This window comes from Tauraco erythrolophus, chromosome 5, assembly GCF_009769465.1.
Source record: "Tauraco erythrolophus isolate bTauEry1 chromosome 5, bTauEry1.pri, whole genome shotgun sequence".
Taxonomy (NCBI): Eukaryota; Metazoa; Chordata; class Aves; order Musophagiformes; family Musophagidae; genus Tauraco; species Tauraco erythrolophus.
In genome coordinates, this window is record NC_141469.1 from 5,810,697 (window position 1) to 5,838,583 (window position 27,887).

General features: G+C 36.0%; 1 protein-coding gene across 1 annotated transcript; it reads left to right on the forward strand.

Annotated features, from left to right (window-relative positions):
• The first annotated feature begins 1,465 nt into the window (after nt 1–1,465).
• USP53 (ubiquitin specific peptidase 53) lies at nt 1,466–27,685 on the forward strand. The gene is made up of 15 exons (XM_086611688.1): nt 1,466–1,609; nt 3,943–4,035; nt 7,996–8,130; nt 9,740–9,853; nt 9,937–10,019; nt 10,341–10,446; nt 11,232–11,378; nt 11,902–12,051; nt 12,548–12,719; nt 13,648–13,797; nt 14,877–15,020; nt 15,259–15,991; nt 17,992–18,065; nt 25,772–25,871; nt 26,701–27,685. The coding sequence occupies exons 1-15, from the start codon at nt 1,466–1,468 to the stop codon at nt 27,683–27,685; spliced, it is 3,330 nt and encodes a 1,109-aa protein (XP_086467814.1).
• The last annotated feature ends 202 nt before the right edge of the window (nt 27,686–27,887 follow it).

Genomic DNA, 27,887 nt, shown 5'->3' on the forward strand with positions numbered 1-27,887 from the left:
CTAAAAGTGAATATCTTGGTTATAATGTGAGACCCGTATTTCACCTTTTTTTTAATCTTTCCCAAATATGCAGCCTTAATTGCTTTGGTTTATTTACATTTATTCTGTTCTGTGCTGTGACTTCAAACATTATGTGGATGATGTAGTGGTGGCAAACCTATTGAACAATCCATTGTTGCGAGGTGATCACTGCGTGGACTTCTCATGTGCCTGTATTGATGTTTTGGATGAGTCATTTAACCTTAAATATGTACCTCCAATGAGAGAAACAACTCTTATTGTTGGAATTTGAAGATCTTGGAATCAGTAATTGGGGCAGCTACCAGAATGTTCTCGTTCTGCTATTATCTGTTTTTTGGATGCTTTAAGAATGCAACTAGGTTAATGACGTATTTATGTAGTGTTTAGTAAAAAGTACAGAATTTTGAAAGCTGAGTACTAGCTAATAATCCCTCTATTACATGTTAGGAGTCTTAAGGCATAGAAATACGTATCAGTTCATGTGATTTGCTGGGATACTGAAATCAAAACCATCTTAGGCTTTCAAATGTTGAATAAAAATATTTCTGGGTAAACTTTCTGTTAGACTTGGAGAATCCAAGTTAGAATAACTCACCTGATATATGGTCATTTTATAAGCTGTTGCATATTGTCAGCAGGACCTTTAAAGTAATTTCTTCATGAGCTTTAGAGGTGTGTAGTAAGTTAGAGGATAATTGATTATGACAGATAATTTAATTTTTCTGCCTTAAAAACAACTTTTAAGTGGCAATTATTTCTCATCCTTTTTCCTGGTTATTGCGTCTGCCTTTAGATTAAGAGATTGTCTTGGCCATGGTCTCTTTTCTGATTTAGGTCATTTACGTTTTGGAAAACTATATTTTTATATTTTCTTTTTTTTTTTTCCTATTTCAGATTCACTGGAAAGAGAATGAAATAAACATGGAGTCTTTTAAACTGGAATATGTTTCATGGGTCACAGTTAAAAGTAAGAAGAAGATGGAAGAAAATCAGAGAACAGGAGTATAATGCCCGTCAAGAACTTTCCATTTTTGTGATATATATATATATAAACTTGCAATATACTACAACTAATGATTTATAGTAATAACTTTGTTGATATCCCTCTAAGGAGAAGTCAGTTACTGTGCAACTTGCTTAATAAGAACTTCTATTCTAGTAACCTTTAACATATTTTAACCTTAACTGGACACTTTTTGTTTTCTTCGAAGTCTGAGAGTTAAAAACTTTGTATAGCTGTATTTTAAGGGAGACACTGATCCTGATAGATGGCTGACAGCTGCTCATGGAAAATGGACTTAAACGCATGGATGGTTACTGTTGCACAGAGTTGAATGGAATGCCATGACTTCAGAGCAATTCTCTTAGGGCCTTCTTTGCCTTGCACCCATCATATCCTTAAATATTTAAGCATAAATATTGCAATTATAAAGTCTAAAAAATAATGGCATGGGTGAAGTTCTTAAGAAAACCTGGGAGTAACCTTGGAAAAGTTTATCAGCCTGGAAGTATACTGTCGCTGGCCCCTACAAAAGGCTTACTAAATGAGCCCGGACAAAACAGCTGCTTTCTTAATAGTGCTGTTCAGGTAAGAAAAAACTTGATTTATTAAACGGTTCTGTTTTTTTAGCTGCTTAGATGATCATGGTAAGGAAGGTGTTCTCTTGGCAATGCTGTTTTTACCATTTATATTGCAGTATGTATATTCTACAGAAAAATACAGCACATTTTTCAATGGTGTTAAATTCAGTTCTCAGTTAAACTCCTAGTGCTTCCAAGTAAGACAGAATAGCATGTCTTTTTGGAATGGACTTTCCTTAAAAAAAAACCAAACAACCGTATGGAAGTAATTTTACTTAGCATTTCATTTTAAGGAATTGATTGAAAGTATTAAATATTCAATTTTGCAAAAAATGACGGCATGTTATTTTGTTTACATGCATTAAGAATATCAGAAAAAACTTTCCTTTTGTATTTGGAAACTCACAACTCATAACTTTAAAACTTGCTGTTTGAGTTTTAAAACTAATATTTCTGTTAAACATAATGTAGCAGTTCTGTTACTTGGCAAAATATACAGGATGCTTTTTAATGTGAGTACTGGTATTGACTAGGACACTATTTTTATTAACATATCATTTTATCAAAATTGACACGAGTCCATGGTACTGGGGCATATCCGAAGATGCACATGTAGTTGAAAGCTTCGATTCTAATCTTAGGAAAGATTTGTGGTATTAAAGAGAGAGATATACTTGATACCAAAGAAGTATGACTTAGATTTCTTTTTACTGCTTATATGCGTACATATTACTGACAACTTCTTACATGTGTTTACCTACACACTGTTCCGTTTGTACATGAGCTGTAATTGAAAAAATGTTGGCTCTTTAGATCTCTCAAGTATAGTTTAATAGTACAGTGACATTAGCATGGTAAAAAACTGAGTTTTTACAAGCCTTCTTTTGACAAGGAATATGGGAATCTACTTAATTCTGTGACAGAGCAGTGCTAGCCATTCCACGTTGTCTGCAAGTCAGAATAGCAGGCACAGTTTAGTTCATCCTGTAGTCTTTTTAAACCTAGAAATGAACAGCAACAACAAATTTCTAGGCTGTGCAAATAAAGACCAGAACAATATATTTTTCCATAACACTTAGATTTTGGACCTGATCGTTTTCAAATTATACAGAATTATTTGCCAAACTGGCAGAGGGCTTAATAGATGCATAGACTTCCTAAAAAAACCTGTAAGTCTTAAAAATGGTATGGATTTAAACATAGGAGATATGAGAGCTGTATCTACATGGTGTATATGTGTATGGTATCTAAATATGTGTAACATAAAAATGTACAATAGATTCAGTAGAATGAGTTTGCTGGTTTACATTCCAATGGGAACAGCATGACCTATATTCTCTTGCAGTTTTGCTGTTTTCCCTTAGGGTGCCCTAAAATTAAACCCAAAGTCATTTTTAGTTATAGTTTCAGACAATCCTACTACTTCACAACCTACTGCTGTTTATCAAATGGTGGCTGATGATTGGTGACTGCCCTTTTACGGGGAGGAACGTGTTCCTTTCTTTTCCCTTCTTGTAACCTCTGTTCAACCTTCAGAACTGAGGTTCAGACATTCATTTTCAAATGCATCCAAATTTATTTTAGTTTTTATATTTATAGGTAGGATTTTTTTTTTTTCTGGATTTGCAGCTGTTGTGTTACTGTGCTGCTTGAGAACTAATTTTTGAGGGTTTTATTTTTTTTTAATGGGCAACTTTCTGAACTACTGCACTGATTGTGTACCTACGACATTAGATACTGAAAGCAGTGTAGTGTAGCCAAGCTGACATTACGTTTGTATAGAGTAGTTAGACAAATAAAAGGTAGAAACATTCCTGATTAAGGACCAGGATTACTTTGATCTGTGGAAAAACAAGGGTACTTGAGCAATCGCTTTAGTAAGAGATCACAAGACTGTAGTACAGACTTAACCCAAAATGATGCTTGCATTTTACTTAGCAATTCAGTGTCCACGTTTCCTTTTTTATTTTACTTGAAAGAAAGGATGGAGGAGGGAAGAAGGAAAGAGAAAGAGAAGTTAACCCCATAGCTGCCTTCGTCTTATGTAAAGCCATAAGACAACTATCACAGTCTCTGGACACAGTTTAGCTTGCTGCTTGTTCCCTTAAGTGTACTTCAGCCGTTGTATCTAAATGTTATGAGTGGTGAATGTGAACCTTCTTCTGCCTCCACAATTTACTAAGCTAATGGAAAAGGACCATAATTCTTGTAGCAACGTTGATGCTTAAGTTGTACGTGTTATGTGAAATTTAAAAAAAAAAAATCTACTAAATATTGCTGTGTTAAAGGTAGAACCTTCAGCACTTATTACTTATTTTCTGTGAAACTTTACTTTTATAGGTATTATGGCAACTTGACATCTTTCGACGAAGTTTAAGAGGTTTAACTGGACATGTCTGCCAGGGAGATGCGTGCATATTTTGTGCTTTAAAGGTAAATGGTTTTTGTAAGAATCATCTTTCAAAATGAGGGAAAAATGATTTAACTAATTTTTACTAATTTATATCCTTATCATATGCATGTCTGAGTGACTAAATCATTCTTGTGTAAAGAAACAATTTAGATTTAAGGACATTTGTAACAAATGTTGATAACAGAAATATTTTCAATATTCAATATTTCAGAAGAAATTTTACAGTACACAAAATTTACAGTCTGTTTGAACATAAAACTTTTGTGCATTCAAAGAAAGTATAACTTATTGGAAAATTTCTAGCTAGCCTCTCAGATTTTTTTCTATTTGTATGCATGTGCTTTTGTTCTTTCCTGCAGTGTTTGAATACAGTTCTTTTACAATAACTATATTACTTCTGATAAAGTCTCAAGATTCTCTTTTTACTCAGTAGTTCATGATAACAGTGTATAACTGAATTATTCAGTTTGTAAGTAATGAAAGGCAGGTAGTGGTACTGGAAAACTAATGAAAGCTGGTACCTTTTTAGTGTTTGAAAGTAAGTCAGATCTGCATATCTTAACTAGCGCATAAAACTTGCCCTTCAAGCAGTTTTTTAACTCATCTGAAGTCTGTAAACATTGCATTCTGTTAGGTTCTTACCGTTTTTACAACTGTAAGCATGATACTTGTTTCATCAGGATAAAAATCTCAATGAAAAAATGTGTAGGGGTAGTTTTTTTTTAAGAGTATGCACTTTCTACTTTTACTTCAATTTGACAATAAAGACACTTCTGGAATTCTAATGTAGGACTGTAGATCATATAGTCAAATGTAGTAGTAGAAACAGTGATGTACAGAACTGGAGGGAGCTGAAAGGCACGACACTATTTGAAAATGTAGTTCATTGAGGAAATGTTTTTTGATGATGCTAAATTGCAGGCAAGGGTAAGCCAAGTATTTTAGTTTATTCTCTGTGAGTTTCATAGACCAAACCTTGTTACTGAATAAACGTTTTAGGCAAGAACTGTTTGCAGTGACATTTATTTAATCTTTCAGGAGGTGTATAATCTGTGTACTGTGTAGCTTTTTTCAGCCATTTTTAGTGTTTATAATGATTGCAATATGGTACAGCTGTCTTTTCCCAAACAGTTTTTTTCTATAAGGTGCCATTTTATTTCTTTGGTTAACACAGTTAATTTTAAAAAACTAACAAGTTGAAGTAGGTTGAGACCACGCATATTCAGACTAACTGCCTGAATCTTTTATTCCAATCTTTTTACAAGCTCTTGACTCTATAGATCTTGTTGAGACTTTTTCTTTCACCAGTGTTTTGATGCCCATCGTGTTCTTCGTGCTGGACACTTGATCTTGTTTGTACATAAAGTCCAGACCATAACTCAGGCATACGTGTGTTTTCAGATAAAATCTTGTGCCTGTGTTGGGGTGATAGCTGTAGTTTCCTAGATGTGTATAGGGATTCATTTTCATATCTGATGTCATAATATAGAGTAAACTTTATGGCCTTTTTCTTTCCATTTGATACATATTACATGTGAAGGTCGTATACAGTCTTGTTCAATGCTGCACTGGAGCTGCCTTGAAATGGAGAGACATTGAAGGGTGACAGTTGCTGGAATGTGTGTGTTACACTACATACTCTTAATGACTAATCATATCTCTGAAATCATAGTAAAAACTAGTGTAGCAGCCTCAGTGTGCTCCGAAACATGAAGAAGGTAGCGCTCACGGTGCATTGGAATTGAACCTGTAAGTGATGAATTATTCCATTTTAATGGTGCACTTGTGAAGACCAGATGTCTTTTTTTTTCAAGCCAAACATACCACTTGCTGTACGTTAATACTGTCTCTCTTTCTGTAGTTTCTGGGGCTCCAGTACAAAGTAAGATAGGTTTTGCATCGCTTTGTCACCTTCCAAAGCAACATGCTAACTTCAACTGCTTCATAAGATTACAGTAATGTAGGACTTGAAACTTTCTTTATTCTTTCAAGTATCTGTTCTTGAGGGATTGATCACTCCCATGATGCATCATCTCGAGCAATTTATCTAAATGGCTTACTGTGCCTGAATATTTTGCATTGCCTGGGTTGTGCTGTCTTCCTGTTTTGGTACGTTCCCAGGAATATTGATAAGTGGTGTTGCTGCGTGTTGTTAAAATGGAATTAGTTTTTGTTTTAACAGTATAGTTGTGATCTTTATAACTTCTTGGCCAGTATCCTCATTACTGAACTCAAAACATTGTGGTTAACTCATTTGGAAGTATCTGTCCTCAGTCATGTGTGTTACTGGTTTTGCTTTCTTGGCTTTTTAGAGGTACTGGTTGAGTTTGTTCTGAGTTTGTTCTATGTTCAGAACCTGGGACGTTTTGATTTTCATGCAGTGTATATGCTGGATGAGGATTCAAGTTTCAGTAACTTGTTTGTGACTTAGGTTGGTTTTTTGGGGGGTTGTGTTTTGGGTGGTTTTTTGTGGTCTTGGGCTATTTCAACCCTTCTTACTTGTTCATCAGTAAAGAAGGATATTTTATCTATATCAGCCTCTCCTATAAACTAGAAGCAGAGACAATATATTCTGGTTTGTTTCAGTTTAGTCCATTGTCTTTTTCTTTTGGTGGTGCTTTGAGAAGTAAATATGCTCTTTTCTTCTCTGGATATCACTGGGGTGGGACTTCGACTATGCAGACGGCTAAAATGAGCGTACATATCTGCATAAGTGCTTATCTGTACTTTGTTTTTAGCGGGACACGTAAGGCTCTGTCGCGTACCAAAAATGACCTAGTGGCCAAAATGAGAAGTGATAAACGTTTTCAAAGCAGAGTTAACTTGTATTACCAGATCTGTTAAAAACTTAATTTTGAATGTTTACATTGAGATATTGACCGTAATTTTTATCAGTAGTCCATGCTTTTTGTTATGAGAGGGAAATCTAAATATTTGACAGACTTACCCTGGAATGCATCATGGGTTTTAACTAGTTTCTGCTAGCACTGAAACTTTGTTTATCTGATGTATCTTTGCCTTCTGTCCAACAGATTTTATTTTTTTTTAACCGTATGAGGCCTATGGGAAGAATGCATATTCTTATTTATATTTTACATGGTTTCTCCTGATTTGCTTTGTCTTTATTCTCTTTGCTTTTCTCTAAAGTTTGACTTAGAATTCTTGACAGTGGAATACACCTTTTAATAGCTGCAAATGTTTTCTTGTTCATTTAATAGCTTTTAACTTTTAGTCTTTTCAAAATCAACGTCCCTTGCTTGCTAAATGATGAGGTCACTTGCATGTGTGTCTCTGCCAAAAGAAAAGTAGTAGCCAATTATGTTTTCTGGGAAATGAAGGAAAAAACAAATGCAATTTATTCTAATGTTCTGGAACTGCAGATATTGACCTGTTCTCTTGTATTGTGTGCACTGGTTCAGCAGAGAGATGATTTAATCATGAGTATTATCAGCTTTCTAATTTATAGGAGTTTTTTGCATAGCCATAATTTTAATAAAGATACACTCCTATCTGAAGTAGTAATGCAAATGTTAGGTTATTAATGAATGATGGGTGTTAAACTAACTCGAGTGCTATTACATTATGCCCTAAGAGATAAACACCATCTGTAAAGATGGGCTACGTATGCATGAACTGCTATTCCAGCGGCCAAATTGAAAAAGCTGAATAATTACAGAGGAGGGCTTGTGTTGCTTCTAGGAGCTAAAGTCCATCACTTGCAATTTCAATGTACTTCTATGTTGTTTTCCTACTGGATCAAAGTTCAGTTTGGTAGCGTAACTTCTTATAATGGCATGGGTAACAGAACAGGGAACCTAAGCAACTTTAAGAGAAAACAGTAATTTCTAAAGTTGCATGGATTTATAAACATTCTGTATATTTCCTGTTTAGGCATGCTGCGTAAGAACTGCTATATTTGTGTAGAACCACAGTGTCTTGTCAAGTGGCTAATGAAGCTAAGTAATCATGGTTTTTCCTAGGCAATATTTTCACAATTTCAACACAGTCGAGAAAAAGCACTCCCGTCAGATAATATGAGACATGCCCTGGCAGAAAGTTTTAAGGATGAACAGCGTTTCCAGCTTGGATTAATGGATGATGCAGCAGAATGCTTTGTAAGTATTCTTTGTGATAGTTGAGTAGAATTATGTTAGTTTTGTGGATGCCAAGCTGGCCTGCTGTTTTGGTAGCTCCAGACTCACGGGTGGGATACAAATGACATGATACTACTGACCTTCTTTATGTCGGTTTCGAGGAACAGACACATGGAGTTAAGTGTCTGGTAATGTGAGATGGAGTAATCTTGCATTTGCTCCATACTTTCTTCTCTGACTCTGTAGCTCAGGCAGAGAGAAATGTGAAGCATGGTTACTACAGGAGGTCGGTGAGGATACTGCACTCTCAGTCGCTCCTAAAAGTTTCTAGTTGGAGAGCAGTGTTACCTTCTTGGAAAAAGAGGCACCTACGGATTGGAATATATAGTCTGCTCCTCCAAGTATTCTCTCATCAGCTATTGAAATATGTTCTGTTACAACTAACCAGCTCATTACTGAAGTCTTCCACAGAAGAGATTTCCATTTCCTTATCCAAGAGTGAAAGAACACGCGAAGATCTTGACCCTTGCTGGAATTACTTTCTGCTTTTATGAAGTGTCTCGTTGAAAAACATGAGCCATACTGTGGGCATTAAAGATGACTCAGGATCCCATAGAACAATGGTAAAGAAGCCTTTCTGAGAAGTCCTGTGTTGGACAATGAAAATTGTTCACCTTAAAAAAAAAAAACAAACCCAACAACAACAGTATTAAACTTCAGACACAGATTTGAGGGACAGAAAATATGGTTGCCGCTTTGATTATTTCGAGCTTTGGACATTCTTTGGAAGTATCCACAAATGAATACCTACCTGCCAGATGTACTTTTACATACATAGGAAAATCCATTGGAGAACTCCTGAAAGTGGCTATTGGAGATCTTGCAGTCAGGTTAAGGGATTGCAGTCATGAAAGGAGATTTCTTATTAGTGCTTCATCCAGTCAAAATGCATTTGGACCCCTGAAGTAATCAACTGCCTGAATTACCTACCTGAATATACTCACTTCTTCCCATTACCTCTGGTATTTTTGGCAAAAAAGTTAAAAATTACTATCCTGATTCAGAGGCCAAACTGATGACAATCAGTACTTTTTATTATTATTTTTATTTTTCTTTCTTTTAAGATCAAAAAGTGAGACTTGGGATGGGATCGGGTGTGTGCCATTGATGAGGTTTTTCCATGCTTCTGTCAATGGTGCTTGTGTTGGCACATGTGCTAAACAGGATTAGATTGATAGGTAGACAAAAACATAAAAATGTGAAGAACTGAGACAGAGGCCTGATCCAAAAAAATATTTCAGTCGTTGCATGCAATTACATTAACATCATGTCTTACTGTAAGAACAGCTTTTTTAATTTTTCTCGAAGATTAATTTGCTTCAAAGAATGATGCACTCTGGAAGAACAGTTGGGTAACTGTCGTCTAATGTTGTTTTATTGTTTGGAAACCTTGAGAGGAAGAGAATTCCCATCCACTGGGTTGTGAATAGGGATGGAATTAAATACATATTAAACTTGTAGGTGGACTATTTGGAGCCAAGGGGAGTAGTTCGAGTATTAAACTCTAATGTTGCTCATATACTCTGACTTCATAATTTCTGTTTATATTTACCTTATTATTTCTATTTAGGAAAATATCCTTGAGAGGATTCATTTTCACCTAGTGCCAAACAGCGAAACAGATATGTGCACTTCAAAATCCTGTATTTCTCATCAGAAGTTCGCTATGACGCTGTATGAACAGGTCAGACCTTTATTTGATGGTTTTAAATAATTTGTTTCCACTGTCCTGAGTAAATAAAAACAAAAGTATTTTTATTTCTGCAGTGTGTATGTCGCAGTTGTGGAGCGTCATCAGACCCATTGCCTTTTACGGAATTTGTGCGTTATATTTCTACAACAGCCCTGTGGTAAGAGCTTTTATTCTTGTATCTCATTTTTCTATATCCATCCTTCCAGTAATACACAAAGCATGCCAGAGAAATGCTGTAAGTGTTAAAAATAAATGTGTATTCCTTAGTTAAAATGTGTTTTTTCAGCTACTGTCCAAAAGTAACATTTGGATTTCAAAAGCAAGATATAGAGAGAGCTTGACAAAAAGCATGTCTTGCTGCTGTTTTACCTCTGTATCTTTTCTTTTTAGTCACAAGATGTAGCTAATTGAGAGTTGACTGAAACCTGTTAACTCTTAAGAAGGGAGATCCACAGATATTTCCACTTATTTTTTACAGTAATGAAGTAGAAAGAATGATGGAGAGGCATGAACGTCTGAAGCCGGAAATGTTTGCAGAATTGCTGCAGGCAGCAAATACTGCTGATGACTACAGAAAGTGTCCTGTAAGTAAACAAAGATGTTCCATTACTTTAAGATACAAGGGAGATTTTTTAGGATATTAAATCAGCTAAAGTATTCCCCTAAAAGCAGGATTATTTGTGGCTATTTCAGTGCAGTCCAGCTTAGGGCAAAAAAGCCCTTAAATTTATATTATGTTGCTTCAGTTACAGATAAAAATGGTGTTGTAGGTGCAAGTGGCGCGTTTAGAAAGTCTAGTTATTAGGTCTTTGATTTTTCATTTCATGTTCAACATGTGGTTTTGATTAGTTGGAACAGGTGTATTTTCTGAGTGAAGCTGCTTTAGTTCATATACCCTGACTGCTTGAGAACATTGTCTTCTGTTGGAACAATATTGTGCTTCTATGAAAAAAATAGTCTCTTTTAGATTCTTCTGCTTAATTCCTCTCTTCCTGAAATGGTTCTGTGTAAATACCATTAATTTAGGAACAGTAGAAAAGTAAACAAGAACATACAGACCTAAGCTTAAATGATGAAAGGGAGGGGGGACAACAGAGAAATTCTGATGGTGACTTGGATATTTTCAGAGATTTCTGCTTTGAGGTGGTGATTGGATGTAGAAGTTTAACTGTTGTCTTCATCAGAGTCTTTTTATGATGAAGATTGTTATCCTTAAATTGTTAGAAACAAACACCATAATTAAATTTGAGAATTAGCAGAAGTTGAACTTGTTCTTTCACCCTGTTTCTTGTCTTTTAACTCAACCTTGGACTTCGAGTTTTTGAACATCTTTGTCTTCCCTCCCATCACGTTTTTTTCCTTTTTCTAGAGTAACTGTGGACAAAAAATAAAAATTCGTCGTGTTCTTATGAATTGTCCTGAGATTGTCACAATCGGGTTAGTCTGGGATTCAGAACACTCTGACCTGACAGAAGAGGTTATGCGAAATCTGGCAACACAACTTTATCTTCCTGGGGTAAAACATCCTATTTGCTTATTCTAGAATGTAATTTTACATGTATTTTGTGTATATTTACATACACACACACACATATATACACACAGATATAAACATACATAGCCATATGTATTTTTTCAAAAACACAATTTGACTTCAAAGTTTATGCCTACTTTTACCATTCTTTAAAATGTGCTGCTTTATGTAGTTTCTGTGAGAGGAAATGTCCTGTCAGAGGTATGGGTCGTGTGCCTAAGTACAGAGATAAATGTGAGTGAATTCCTAGTTGAAAATCTAGGAATATCATGTTCAGTTTGAAATCTGTGGAATTATTCCAGAGCATTATTGTTTTACCCTTTTAGCTATGCAAAAATTAATATTAAAATAGACCTAATAAGTGCAAAAATCATTATTTATACTCATGAAAAATTGTATCATGCAAAAGGTTATTTAATACCAATTACCTTGGTGAAATGCCAGTAGTAGGTCTGGAAATTGAGACTAAATGTACATATTTTAAAATATATAAATGTTTTTACAGCTGTTTTATAGAGTTACAGATGAAAATGCCAAAAATAGTGAACTTTTTCTGGTGGGAATGATTTGCTACACAAGCCGACATTACTGTGCCTTTGCCTTTCACACCAAGAGTTGCAAATGGGTGCTGTTTGATGATGCTAACGTGAAAGAGGTAAATACTGTTTTTACTGCTACCAAATTTGGTGATCTTTACGTTTCTAGAATTCATACTTCTGACACCAAACTGGAAACAAGTCAAACAAGTGTCTTTATTTTAATAAACCCTTGGTTTTCTAAATCGGTTTTCTCAAATGAATTTTAGAATTGGCTTCACTGCTTTACAGTTCTACCTTCCAAATACCAAAATGTTTCAGACTGTTAATACACTTGCCTACTGTTGAGTTGCTACTTCTTTTGATGACAAAGACGACCTAGTTACTGGCAGTTACTTTCATAGTGTTGATGTTCTGATTGTTAGCCCCTGTGATACTGGTTCTAGCTTTTTGCCACTGTTTACATAAACTCACGTGTCAATATTTTGAATCTTAAGGTGCCTTTGGAATTAGGCGTTTGGTACCTGTTGCTTAATAAGTTATTCTTTCCATAATTGAGTTCCATGCTGTTGATAAAGTTTGGGGGGTTTATTTTGTTTTTTTGTCTTTTCTTAGATCGGAACAAAATGGAAGGATGTGGTCTCCAGGTGCATTCGATGTCACTTTCAACCGTTGTTGCTATTTTATGCTAATCCAGATGGCACAGCAGTATCTCCAGAAGATGCTCCAAAGCAGATTATTCACTGGTCTCAATGCAAACCAGCAGGAGGAAATGGAGAAGACTTGGGTAATTAAGATACGTTTTGTTTGTTTGTTTTTTTAATAATAGTATCAACTATATTTCTGAAATGGGGATTACAAAGGAAAAGGTAATGGATTAGCTGCTCTGTTTTTAAATACTGTTATCAGTAATTATCTAAAGGATCTCAAAAGAAAAAAGATCAGTATATATATTCAATATTGTTTTGTGTCTCATAAGAGAATACAGATTGAGACTGATGGGTAACGGGAGGAAAAGATTTTTCTATTGTAGATTATTCATAACTACACAACTTCAGTGAAGTCAGAAGAAAATCCTAGTATAGTTGTATATGTGAACGTTCTTGTGTGCGTACTGATACATTTAAAATACCTTCAGAAATGCTGTAAAGATACTTTAAAGCTTCATACAAATACAGAGATATTTTTGGAGCATCTGTGTGTGTATGTGTGTATATATACACACACATTCAGAGCACGATTCAAAACTTTGAGGAAAAATCAGGAGGAGATGCAGGAAGCTTATTTTCTTCAAGATTCATATAGTATAGGCCTCAATATGTAAGAATCCAGACTTTTGGTTCTGTAGTTTGTACTGCTGTTGTTTTGGGGTTTTTTTAATGTTAAACATAACATACAAGTAAATTAAATAAAAGGCCAATTGAATTTAACATATTCCTCTTCACATGATGAGTAGCAATAGGACATAGACTGCTTCAGGGAAGAAGGAATTGAGGACCCTACTCCACTACATTTTACCACTATAAATATGGCAGTATATAAAATATTACAAAACCTTGTTGCCTAGCATATTGAAATATGGTGGGGTTTTTATGAGGTTTTTCTTTTTTTTTTTAAAATCTGCAGTTAAAAAGTTTTCTTACTTTTAATTTAGATATTGGAAACTTTAAATTAGGAAGACTTTCATTTCTAAAGATAAATATGTTATTTGACAGGATTTGAAAAGCATTCTGCTCCTAAATCAGACCACATGAAAGAGAATGGAAATGGAGACCCCACTAATCAAAGGAGCAGTAAAAAACTTCAGCCAGATAATTCAGCGTTCATTAGAAGCCATATTCAAGCTAGTGGTGGTAGAGGTCCAGGTATGTATTCCCTACCCCTGGAAAAAAAAAAAAACCAAATGCGTCTCCTTATGAAATACTTCAGTTGATAGCATTTCAGGTATGTGCTAACCTCTGGACCAGAACTATTTCTAAAGGAAGAATTCCATCACTGAGTAGAATGAATCTTTGAATAACAACTAAAGTGGCTTTTGAGGCCTTGATGCATTTCTCAGGCATCATCATGCCTTCCAATCATATTGTTGGATAAAAGGCACATTAGAAACTTGAAGATGGTTGATCTTTTGGAGCACATGATCTGGCTCTGTGGATCATTGGCTATTTCAGGAACACTGCTCCCCAACAGTATTGTGATATGCAGCATTATTTGTAGTCTTATATATTAATGGACTTTATCTTCTATTTGGAAAGAATAGTAGAAAAGTTCTTACCTGTTAAAAATCCATTTGATCTGCACATTAGGCTTCCAAGCAAATCAGCAAGAAGTAACTGCGTTACTTCTCAGTGCCTTTGCTCTCAACTCCCCATACTTCTCAGGCGGAGAGATGCTGCCTTCTCTTGAGATGTTTCTCCTCTGTCTTTATTGTTGAATTTCTAGACATGTTAAAATTGAGAATGCTCGGCTTGGTAACTTTTTGATGGAGTGATGACTCAAAAATGGTCAGTATTTACCTTTTCGGAAATAGAAGGATTTGTTTTCATAAACAGTGACTCTGCTCTTTTGTTAAAAGTAAACTTTTACATTTAGATAAGATTAAACTTAGATTCATTTTTTTCAGTATAAATCCTAAAAATGTAATAGTGCATGCTTTGAAAATGGCTGAGCGTTCAATTTGAATAAGTAAAAGGTCTTTGTAAGAGATGTTTGACATAATACTGCTTTGCTTACTTTCATTAGCTCCATTTAGTGGACTTCTTGGAGATACATTTATATCTGTACTATACATCTTATTTTCTTAATCTGTGTAATGTAATTCATTAATCTTTTAAAGTAGTACTAATATTAAAAAATAAATGTTATGGTATGGAAATATATTTGAGTGTTTTGATGATGAATGACTTTTTAGTAATTATCTTTGACAAAAAGTATTTTTTTGCAGCTAAGCTAGGTTACAGCGATCAAAAGGACAGGCTAAAGGACATATCCAGAGAGTGTGCTCAGAAAGCTGCTGATATGAAAAACTTCTCATCTTTACGAAAAGATGCCGACAGAGGACCAAGAAAAGAGTCTGGGAGACAAAGAGGTACATTTTTAAAAATATGACTAGAGAATCAATGGGTTAAATAGCTTTTAGATCAATACTAGCTGTGCAGATTTTTTTTCTTAAGAGAACATACTATAAGATCAGTTTCCCAGTTTTCAGTATTCTGAAAAATGTACTGCAGTTGTTGAGATATTGTTACAGTACGTATTTTTCTTACACTATCAATTAAATATTAATGAGACCTTTAATGGAGCTTTTTTCTTTTCCTTCTTACAAGATTTGATTGGGGAAGATCGTTCCAATGTGAAGTCGGGGTCTCCTCCAGTCGGAAGCGGCCTTAGGCACTGTGCTGATCAGCGCATATATGGCAGCCAGGGAAGAGGCCCCTATAAGCATGACAATGCACCTCACCAAGCAAAGCCTTCTGTACAGGTGCTTGGATCAAATAAAACAGAAGCTTTTCCTGCTGGGGAGAAACCAATGGTCAGGACCCGGACTGATGGTGTCACTGGCTACGATACAGACACCAGTCAAGACTCTAGGGACAAAGGAAGTATCGGCAGCAGCAGAAGCAGAAGTAAAGGTTGGAAACCTATGCGAGAAACACTAAATGTAGACAGCATATTCAGTGAGACTGAGAAAAAACAGCATAGCCCAAAGCACAAGGCAAATCCAAACAGTAAATCCAAGCATGAAAAGGAGCGAAGCTTTAACCATTGGCCAAAGGAGAACCAAATCCAGAAAGGTTTAATGACTATATATGAAGATGAAACAAAACAGGATACAGGAAGTCGAAGTTCGCTGGATTCGGAGGGAAAAGGGAATGCTGAAAAAAGCAAAGGATTTACAGAGAGAAAAATCCATAGTGATAACTGGCAGATTCAGAGGACAGAATCTGGATATGAAAGCAGTGATCATATCAGCAATGGATCTGCAAATCCAGACTCACCTGTTATTGAAGGAATCAATCCAGCAGATATCAAGAATGTTAAAGAAAGTGCTTCCTGCAGGTAATGCGAGTGCTCTTAGAACCTGTGTAGATTGTCTTTACAGAAAAATAAGTTGTGCTAAAGTTCATGTGGTGTTTCAAAAAAAAAAAAATCAAGAAAATATGCTTTGGAACTTTATACGTTTGAGGTCAGGTATCTAGAAAGTTAGCAGCATATCTGGATATAAAGGTGTGGAAAATTATTAACTTTACCTTCACTCTGAGGCTGCAACACTCGTTCTGTTCGGAAGGCACTGAGCCACATGATGATGGCACTGAGCCAGAGCTGCTAAGCCCTGCTGAGGGGCAGGGTGTGTTAATTGGAAATAATTGCTGCACTCCTTTAGTTACAAGTTTTTCGGACTGCGGATGACTTGCTATCTGCAATGGAATACAAGTGTCTGTATAAATCCTATCTGTAACAGCTGTGCAGACAGGCCCCTAATGCAGAGGTGCGAATGGCAGCAGGTGAATCTCGTATACTGTTCCCAGTCATTGTTTTAAATTCAGTTTTCTAGAACACCTCAGATGTATATTGATCACTTAATAATCAATTGATCTGCTTGAAATCAGATCTTTGCTGAGAAGTGTAAAATTACTAAAACTGGTCAAAAATGTTCAGCCTTTTTCATAAGCACAAAAAAATACAAATGAGTTATTTGGAAGTTCTTTTAGAATGTGGAAAAAAATAGCATTTTGTTTTCCATGAGATTCTTTCTCCCTTTTTCCTGTTTCTCTCAGCATTTTTCTTGTTTTCCTTCCCTTTCAATAAGGAGTATTACTATTTAATTGAAAAATTGCTACTATTGCTACTGTTTATCTTTTTCTCTGCCTTACTCTTGGAGAAGGAAGGAATTGGCAGGGTGTTTGCCAGCTCCCTATCTGGATTGGTAAGGCATGCTTTTTGCTCAACTAAACCAGCAAGATTTACTAAATCTGCTGATTGATTTATTTATTGATTTATTTTCTCCTTTTGGGTTTGCTGCTGGAATCTTCCAGTTTTCTTCCAATTGAAGAAAAAGTTTTAAAATGAAAATCCCTATGAGTGAAAGACCCAAGCGGCAGTCACAACTTAGAAGAATTGTTTGTTGTCACAACAAAGTATTAATGAATGGCGAAATGTCAAACTGGGAAAATACCCAAGATAGAATGTTAGCTAAGAGGTTACACGTACTTACGATATTGATACTGATGAGATTTTTGCATTTTTAGAAAACTTAGGTGCGTCATAGATGCTACTATATGTTTAATTTTGAAATATTTAGGGTGTGAACTGTTAGCACTGAAAAATGTGTTTGCTTCAGACATGGGTGATACTGATGATAAATTGGAAACCATGAGTACTACATGGGTAGTCATCTTTTGTTGCACTAAAGTGGCAATTTTAGGTAAAACTTAGAAATAAATTTAATTAGGTGACCAGTGGTATCTCTTCCATTTGAAAATCACTACAGAAAACAGATACTCAAAACTGTCGTGCTTTCTTGGTGATCTCTGTTCATAAGCAGTTTTTGAGATTTTTATTAAATTCTTTAGTTTACAATGAGAAAAAGTGTAGTTGTTAGTTCTTTCTCCCAGATGACACATGATTTTTCTTATTAAGCAGGCTGATGTGATATCATGATCAAGAAAGTTTGCTTTTTACATGCTGCATGTTAGGCATCCTGCTGTTGGACTCTACAGTAAGGCTGGCATGAGTGGGCATCCTGTCTCCAGAACAAACTGAGAACACCAGTTTCACAAACTGTTTTTTTACCTGTCAGTATTACAGGATTCAGGTCATCCTAAATTTCTCTGCATCAGCACAGCCTGCCATGTGTGAGAGGGGTATTAGAAGTATGAAAGGGCCACCCCTGCCACCTTATGTGTCTTCTGTAAAGTGAGCATGTGTTAGTAAAAACTGTGATGGTGATGACAAGGAGTCAGTTTCACATATATGCTTCTGTGCACTCAAGGCAATAAAGTTTGTGATTATGCATCAAAAGTTTAAGCCTTCAAATTACCTGTATGCTTCTTTTACAGCGAACAGAACTTGTCAAGCAAAAAAGCCGACAATCTGCTACATTCGGTATCCCAGCAGAACAGAAACTTTTATGGTAAGGATTTTAATTTGTCTAAAGAAAAAAGTTTTCTAAAAATAATTTAGATGTACCAAAATTTTAATACTAACTTACTAATATCACACAAGAGGTGGACAGATTTCTGATTAGCATTTTGTATTTTATGATTTTGCTGCATAACTTAATGTCGTGATAGTTCATAAAATTTAAAACTGCATATACAATTTATCATTGCCCTTTTTTTTGTTTGACAAGTCATAACCAGATATTTCAAAGTTAGACAATTTTTGTATCAGGTTGTCTGTATTTAGATGGATTAAAAGAAAATTGGCATGGAGTTCGTGGCTGTTTTGACCATGATGTTAGTTTTTTAATATACTTTTTTCAGTAGAGCGGTCTCTTGCTGACTCATCATAGCCTGTGTACTCTATCTTTTTAAAAATAGCAGAAGAAATCTTATTTTGTGGTTGTATTTTGTTGTTGTTTTTTTCTTCCTCCACAGTGAATTTCAGATTTTGTTCTTGTTCGCATTTTTAACCTTTTAAGTGAAGTTAGACTGCTGGATAAAGATGGAAAGTGTTCATATCCCTTCTTGGTGTGCATTTTGATGGAAATGTGATGGAGAAGCAGGTTTAATAATGGTATAACTTTTTTCAAGGGTATTTAAAGCATTCTGTTCCACAAACAACTGCATGCATTTGATTTCTTGGCTTTCTTGTACAGCAAATGTACAGTGTAAATGGATTCCTGGTTATTTGCCATGATACATGGGTTCCCACATAGAGGGGTTGGGCTTTTTTTCAGTGCTCCACCATCATGTGAAGAAAATTTTTTGTCTTACGATGGTAGCAGCAATTGTAGTTCCCTATTTCTGTGCTAGGTGGGACATCTGCATGGTGGGAGTTTACCTGTTCTTACTATCTCCTTTCAGACAGCAGTGGTAGCGCTCAGATATGACATGTCTACCAAACATGCCCTCTAGCACCAAAGTTAACAGGCTAGGTGATATTTTTGTAGCGCTTGGATCTATTTTAAATATGGTATTTTGGTGTGGAAAGTATAAGTGTTGTTTTGAGAGGCCACAGCTGCTTCTCGTGTTTCTTTATAAATTGTCATAGATAATCAGGACACAATGATTCTTCTTGCCACATTGCTCCTCTCCTGGTGTGTTTGTTACAAAGCATTGTCTTTATAGGTTGATAGAACAGTTTGTCCTTCCTTGTGTATGTTAACCACTGCCTTCTCAGGAAGTGGCCAATGCGTAACTGCTTCTGGCTGGTGTAGGTTCTCTGTACAAGAAAGAAAACCACTGTTGTTCATTGGTATTAGGGATTTTTACCAAGGCCTGTAGTAATACGACAAGGAGCCACAGTTCTAAACTGAAAGAGGGTCGATTTAGATTGGACACAGAAAGTAAGTTTCTACAATGAGGGTGGTGGGACACTGGAACAGGTTGCCTAGAGAAGTTGTGGATGCTCCATGAGTGGAAGTGTCAAGGTCAGGTTGCACAGGGCTTTGAGCAGCCTGATTTAGTGAAGGATGTCCCTGCCCGTGGCAGCTGGGTTGGACTTGGATGATCTTTAAAGGTCCCTTCCAACCCCAGCTATTCCATCATTCCATGATTCTGTGATTTTTGGATGACTCTGTGCTGGCATAAAGCATCCAGTATAATTCATGTTCACTGGCATTAATCGGTGCTTGCTTTTAATTCCAGTGGAAATGATTAAATGTAAATCTCCACATCTGTTCCTTATATTCTGCTTTGAGAACATATTTCTCTGTTTAATGATTTGTGGGTTTTTTTGGTTTTTTTTAGGAAGTGTCCATGTGTTGTGCCCCCTCCCCCCCCCCCAAAAAAAAAAAACCAAAACAAAACCCCGGTAATTTTGTTCGCTCTGTGTTTTCCCTAAAAACATTTCCATGAGCTTTTTAGGTGGATACTAAGGAAGATTTTTTTTTAGAAATGTCTGGGTGGACTGTGGTACCGTTTGTTTTCCTTCAAGATATGAAGCAGTATCAGGAAGAAACACTTGTAATAGGGAAATCTACTTCCTTTTACATACTAATATGTCTGTTGGGGTTTTATAAAGTTGATAAATGCCTTGGCATATAAATATTATGGTCAGCATGAGGCCAGCCAAAATCATTATCTACTGTTGCTGGAACAATGGAATGGTGCTTGTACAAAGAGATGCAATAAATATTAGGCCACTTCCCCAGGAAACATTTGATTTTTATAGATATTGTACTTCTTTTCAAATAACATGCAGTATAGTTTCTTCTAAGACTTAGGTTAGGGAGGAGGGGTTTGCCATACCGCTTTTATCTTTTCTGTCATTATTGTAATTTAATTTTTGTTTATAGAAAGAGAACTAATTTTAACAACAACAACAAAAAAACAACCCAGAAGTGATGTTGCATGGAATGCAGACCTGTTTTTGCATGATGTTAATTCTGCCTTAGTTGTGTACCATAGTATACTTACTATACCAGTGAAAAAAATAAACGCTTGGGTAGCAAAAAAAACCCAACAACAAACCACCTGTGAAAAATATATAAAGGCCTCTGTTGGAATGAAGAATAGGGGAGTTCAAACAATGTTTGAGCTTAGTAATGTGTATTCTCTGCAGAGAACCATGTACTGTACTTAAGTATACTTAAAACTTTCAAAATGCGTCGGACATTTTCTTTAAAAAAACATAGGGGTTCCAAGTGATCCTTAGATTTATCAGAAAACATAATCACAATAATTGTCATAAAACATTGATGATAAAATCCCATCTATTCAGTAATTCTAATTCAGTAACTAACTTTTGAATAGTTTTGTAACAAAAACGTATGTATTCTAAATCAGATGTGAAGTTCTCAAATATGCATGTTTTGGAAAATAACTCTTTTAATGGAAGTGATTAGTGGGCTGAAAATATGTCCGAAGAATTTGCTCAGTTCACATGTCTGTGCAGTTAAAGATTTATTTCGACTCAGTTTTTTGGTTGTCTAAAAACTGTGTTAGAACATCTTCAGCAAGGACAATAGTAGTAATTTACGGATCAGTTGTATGACCTTGTATCTCAGAATATTATCAACAAGACATGAATTGGTTAAGTATATACCAAACAGACTCCTAGAAGATAGTACTTTAAGAAAGAAATGCTCAGCCCTTTCTGAGAGAGGAATGAAATGTAAGAAATATTTGAAAAAAATAACTGGGAGTGTTGTTTTATGTGTGGAAAACAACTTATGGAAATAATATTGGACTTTTAATTATGTCCACTGTTTGTATAACTGTGCTTTACCAGTTCCTCCTTTTTAACTGGAGCTGAATAAGGCTACTGTTCAGCAGCTAAGGAATTCTGTCCCTGACTTACAAAAATAAACTTATTGTTAGAGCATTATAAAGATAGTAACATTGGATCACACAGTGGTTATGCAGATCAAATGGCTGCTTCTTTCACTGGTAATAAGCAGTAGATAACAGCAGTGCTGAAGGAAATGTCCCATCAGGCCATTCCCTAATCTGTGTGGTCAAATTTTGGCAGGAAAACGTGGATATTAGGTAAGCAGATATAATATCCTTGATTTATATTAATGTGTTAGTGTTTATGAAGTTTGAACTTGATGAACTGTTGAGGCTTTTGTTTGTTTGTTTATAAAGAACATATGACATGAACAGTGTGAGGGCAAAATTTCCAGCTGCACATTCTTCAAGTTGAAGAAAGCTGACTGTAATTCTTGGAAGTTGGAAAGGGCTGTAGAGGTTTTTTTTTAATGGATTTTCAGAGCAGTCTGCGTGCTAGCTACTGATAATCATTTTCAATCAGTCAGTTTTGTGACAACCCTTCCTGATTCCTAAGGCACAGATATCTTCATGAAATTGCCACTCCTGACGATTTCAATAAAAGGCATTACTGTCGGGAGGTCTAAGGGGGGGGGGGGGGGGGGGGGGGGGACACAGAATAAGAAAAAAAAATGCTAGAAGCCCTACTTTGTAGATTCCTCAGCTCAGAGCCCTTCGTTCTTGAACTAACCTGTCAATACAATAAGCACTGTGGTTAAAATTGGCCAAGTGCTTTAAGGCCTCCTGTTTAAGATGCAGTATTAAAAGCTGCCTGTTCAGTGACCCCAGAAAAGGATATACTTGGAATCAATGCCTTAAATTAATAATTGCTTCCCTTTGAAAATAAATGCAAAGCAATGTTTGTAATATTACAAATGCAGAGGTTTTCTCATTAATAATTATTCAGCTCAAGAGCATGAGACAACTTAATTTACTTAACATGAAACAGGAACAAATAAATGCTCTTCTGGAGTGTCTTGAAATGATATATTAAAGATTTTGATTTATGAAAAAAAAACCACTCAAGCCAAACCCTAAACTTTCAAGATTACCAGATGTAGTCAAGCAGTGCATGAAGACTGAAATGTAAAAGCACTCTCTCATTTGTAATTCAGTTTATTAATATGAGAAGTTTGCAATTTAAAATAGATGAAGCAAAAGTTCAGGATTGAGTTTTAAAACAGAGACCTGATAAACTCCTTGAGACAGGCAGGTCAGAATGAAGGGAGGGTCATAATTGATAATGTTTGACTGTTGCTTCATTTCAAAACCCAGTTAAACACTCACACATGCACAAATATATACCATCCAATCTCCCCCCCCAAAAACAACACTGGAACTTTACTATCACTTTTTCCAGCTGTTTAAAGCCATGGAAAAAAATTCCACTAGTGACTATATAAGCAATGTATTGCGACTGAATGTTGTTCCAAAAGGACAATTTCTTGAATACAAGGATTTTTTTCTGAAGATGGCCTCTGTTTTTTTAAAAATAATATTCTATTTTGGACAAGTTATAATGTGTTTACCTTCTTGGCTGGGACTATGTGTTTGTTCCACACTTCCAAAGTTTCCAGTAAGTTCGTCTGTTGTTTCAGCTGAGTACAGAAAAATGTCTGGGTTCAGGGAGAGACAGATTTACCACAGTACTTCTTAAAAAATGTATTACACCTTATTTTTTTTACTGGCAACTTAAAAAAATTTAAAAAATTAGGTAGTCAAAAGTACAGGAAGCATGCAGCTAAAACACATTGGAAGGAAATTGAATTTAATGTGGGGGTTTTGGAGGGTATTTTTTGATTGTTTTGTTCTGTTTTTTTCCCCCAGTTTTTTCCTCAGAAAATCTGAGCTTTGCAGATTTTTGCAAATGTTCTGTATGTGTAAATGGACATACTAGAGGAGAACTTGTGTCTTACCTATTGGCTATAAGAATGGCTGTTAATCTGAAAATCTGGATTGGCTATTCAGATGTGAAAACAGATGTTTATTAATCTTAAAAGCAGACTGGTTTGTACTCGAGAAACCAGAGTTACGTTTCATTTATTGGTAAGCTTCTTAGGTCCCATTGATAAGGATGTCAGTCTCCGGCTGAGCACAGCGCTTGTTTGTCCCATACTTGGCTTTGCAAAGAACGTAGAGCCAGAATTCCCAATCGAGTCTGCGTCTGGTTTTAACCGTGCATGGGTATCCTGTCAGCAGAAGAGAAAATAACACATCTATTTTTAAGTTAGCTAGAACTCTGAAGGCACAAGCCGCCTGGTATCGCTGAGCAGCTTTGGCTGAATGTGTGCCATGGTCCCACCAAGGAGACAGCCTGTTAACCTTTGCTGCCGCCTCCCGACCGGGCTGTGATGCTGCCTCTCGGGAGGGCTGAACGGGTGAAATTCCTTAGGAGTTTGGCTTGGCTTAAAAATCAAAGAATTAAAATCTGCAGTCTTCGCCATCAGGCACTTTGGGGAATTAAAGAGCAGTTGTATGGGTGGTTTATTTGTCATTTTTAGGTAGACGAGCACTTGTATGAAAGTCAATATATTCAAAGTCGGAAAGTGAAAACCATTAACTTCGGACACTGTTAATCTAGCAAATTGTTTAACGAATTCATTCCTAGGACTGTATCTTGATGTTGAGACTGAGATGAAATATTGAATTGGAAATATGTACAGGAAATAATGTGACAAAGCCTGGGCTTTTTTTTTCTCTATTAAAGCAATTTATAGTTTATTAAAGTCCGTAGCAAAATAAAATGCTCTGTTTGAAATACTGCCTCAGCGTTAGTTAGCTCTGATGCCAGTGTCACACTGGATCAGTTCTGAGCTTTCAGGTTAATTACTTGTTCCTTGCCAGTATCACACAGGCTCAATGAGTAGCAATATTTTCCTGTAAATATTCTTTCTAAGGCTGTGGTATTGTTTATCACGCTGGAATAGCAAGATTATAATTTTTTTTTTAAAATCTTTATTTCGAGGCTTAAAGGAAAGCCATATAGGGGCTTTGTCTCTTGTGCTATGACTTTTAACCTCTGCAACCTGTGTTCTGTGTCAAAGATTTAGTGTCTTCAGTCTTTCATCAATTAAAGATAGGGCAGATATTGACCCTCAAAACAAGTATCACCCAACAGCATCACTCAAAGTCATTAGTTCTTTCCTTTTATTGGGTTTTTGCCTCATATGTTCACGAGTCAAAAGTTACAAGAATTTATTTAAACTTGGGGAAATAACAAGTGAATAAAAAAACATTTTCTCTTGGTAAGATTACCTCATTTAAGAATAGATATAAATATTTGTCGCTTTTGTTGATGAAAGTATGAAACAGCCTATGTTATCCCATTGGAAATTGGCTCAGTACTGTCTGCTGAACACCAGGTTACTCTACTAGAAATCAGGCAATGCGTGCTGCCTGTTTTGAATTTACTTCGTGTTTTTCTGAAATAGGTGTAGTAGTTATATCAATCTAGTCTATACATACACAAAATAAGACGTCTTTTGAATGGCTTCAGGGCAGGTGACTGATTATAATGGGCCAATCACTGTGTTAGGAAGACTTCTGGTATCTGTCTCTAAACAAATAGACTGTTGCTTGTCACTTGCCAAGACAGTGTTTTTATTCTGTCGTGTCGACACGGGTACTTCAATGCTTCCTTTATTTACTGTTAACTAGGAGCTGCGTTGTTCAGAAATTGGGTATTTTTAGAGAATGAGTCTTTGCCTGTGAATAAAAGGAGCTTCTAGAGTGTGAGGATAGTAGTGCTGGCCCCAGCACTCTTGTGTTGTGTGTTGAGGGCACGTGAGAGCAAGTGCTCTCTGTCTGCTCAGCATCTCCATGAACGTAAAGTTTGCTGTAAGGTTTTAAAGGTTTCAAAGAATGCATAATGCACTTAACCTAAACACAAACACCAAACCACCTTGCAACCCTTACAGTATTCATTCTGTTTGATTAGTATTGCATGATGTGAAATTTCAGAAATAATAAACAGGGTTTTTTTGTAAATAATTTTAGATATTGGAATAAACATTCATTTATAAAAAGCTGCTTTTGAGAACGTGCTTTTAATTAGGTGAAATGTTAAGATGATCCTGAAAATATGTCTTTAGGACTTCAAAATTGTAGTAATCACCTATTTTCTAGTAACACTAAAAAAAACCCGCAACAATAAAAAACCAAAACCAACAAAAAAACAAACCAAAACACCCCCCCCCCAAAAAAAAATTTCCTCTAGATTATTTCAGATGAATAAGATCTGACCTTCTGTGACAGATTTTCTTCAAAATGGTTATTTTGATCAATGTAAATCTTGAAAAGAAGTAATTGCCTTGTTGTGTTGTGTTTTTGTAACCTCTGAGGAATTGCAAAGAAGGAATTGGACTGCATTTCTGCTTATTTTGAAATAATTTTTTTCTATCTTTAGACTTGAGGAAAGACCAGATCAATTCAGAAGTTAACTACAGACCTCATGTTAATTTCCCAACAGAATTACATATGCAGGTGCCCAGTCCTCCAGTAAAGAGGTAACTAAATACTAGCATTAATTTACTGTTACACTGTAAGATTAAATACCAAATTCTGATATGTGATAGTAATCAATATTAAGCATGCAAAAAGTAAAAGTATTTAATATTTTTGATCGACAATGCCTTTTGTATTTTACATAACTGATAGGGCTAAATGCTCTCCATCTTTATTTTAATTTTGATGCTGTCAGTGCAACCAGCTAACTTCCGTTGTTTTAAACCATCTTACTAGAGCAGAGTGTGTTAATATTTTTCTGGTTTGAATTTATATAGTACAACAGGCAGTGATTAACCGGTTTGTGGTTAGCACAATAGCCCCATAAAGTTCTGAAAAGTTTAGCTGGAAGGGGAGGAAAAGGTAACTTCTGTTTAGAAGGTGCTGCTATATACCTGTTGTTTCTAATTTGAACCGTAAGTGCTCAATACCTCCTAAAAATCAAGAACCTGAATACGAATATAGCACCCAAAAGTAACATCTAATATTTGAGAAGTCAGTGTATCGGACTGAGTCACAGACATGCTTAGAAAGCAGAGGACATGTTTGACATAGTCCTAAATGTTGAATATCTGTAAGGTAAGATAAATTCCTTCAATCTCTTGTGGAGATTTTTGGGGGGCACTTTACCTTTCAAATTAAAGAAACCTTGGAGTGATTTAATACCATTTTTAATCAAATAGCTGTACATTAAGCAGATCCCAGTTCTCTAGTCAATTCGAATATTTAAGCAGTGTTACTAAGGCTGCCTTTGAAAAAAAAAAACACTTGGGTTATTTGAGCTTTTTCTTCTGTTTTAATGGATACTCATATCCTGTTTTTGTATTTTAGAGCTGAAATGCCTGAGACCAATAGGAAACTTTTCCCATCATCGGCTCTACAGCCAGTTGTTAAAGACATCATTAAGTCAGAAAGTAGGAACAAGGCAAATGAACAGAATTCTTCAGACTGGCTTAATCCAGACAAGTTGGAGAAGATGAATGTGTCAGTATATTGTGCTGATGGCGTATCCCACCCCTATACAGAAAACGTCTGTGGAAGGAAGCTGATAAACAACGACTTTCATTCCTCTCCCCAGCCGCAGTCTCATCACGCAAGAACATTTGGTCCCAAGGTGGGGCTGTCACCTTGTGTGCCACAGAACCTGTCAGAAAGGCCCATGGTGCTTCCTCCTGCCAGTGAGCATGCCGGGCACCCGCTCCGAAGGGCAGATGCTCTTTGGGTGCCCGAAGCAGTGTACCAGAATCTTCCTCCCCCTTTACCCCCAAAGAAATACGCTCTGAATGCTTTGCCAGGATCAGAAAACACCTCAGCAGCTGATACGAAATCAACAGAAGCGTTGCAAAATAATCTGTCAAGGCAAACAGGTGCACCTTTAAAATCTGCATCAGAAGGAAGCATATTTACAAATGAACAAAGGCTTAAAGAGCCATTTCAAGGGAATGAACTGTTTGTTCATAAACCAGATTCTCCACCTCGCTTATCAGTTAATGACTTTTGGACTGTGTCTGAAAACATTTTAAAGAAAGGATCTCGTCATATGGGACCAAGTGCTGGCTACGTGGATGGAAACGATAGTGTATCCCTAACAACTTATTTCTCAGTAGATAGTTGTATGACTGACACATACAGGATGAAATATCATCAGAGACCCAAGCTGTATTTTACAGATAGTGGAAGCTTTCACAAAGAAAAGCATCCTCCATCAGCTGGAGTAGAACTGAATGCTACATACCATGCTGCTCTTGAGCCCAGGCATCCTGCACCTGAGCAAAGGTACAAGGCAAATGTAGAAGGCATACACTGCAGTAGATAGATTCTTAAAAAAAAAAAATAATCATCTGTATCTTACTTCTGCATTTCATGTAGTCTGTAAATGGCACAAACCTCGAATCTCTGTGTGTGTGATAACTAGGATTGGAACTAGGATTTGCTTAGGAGTTCTGACTGTTTAAATGAATATGCAAACAGAGGTGAACAGAGGAGAAGAGGTGCTAAACTTCTGGTTCTTGGATTTG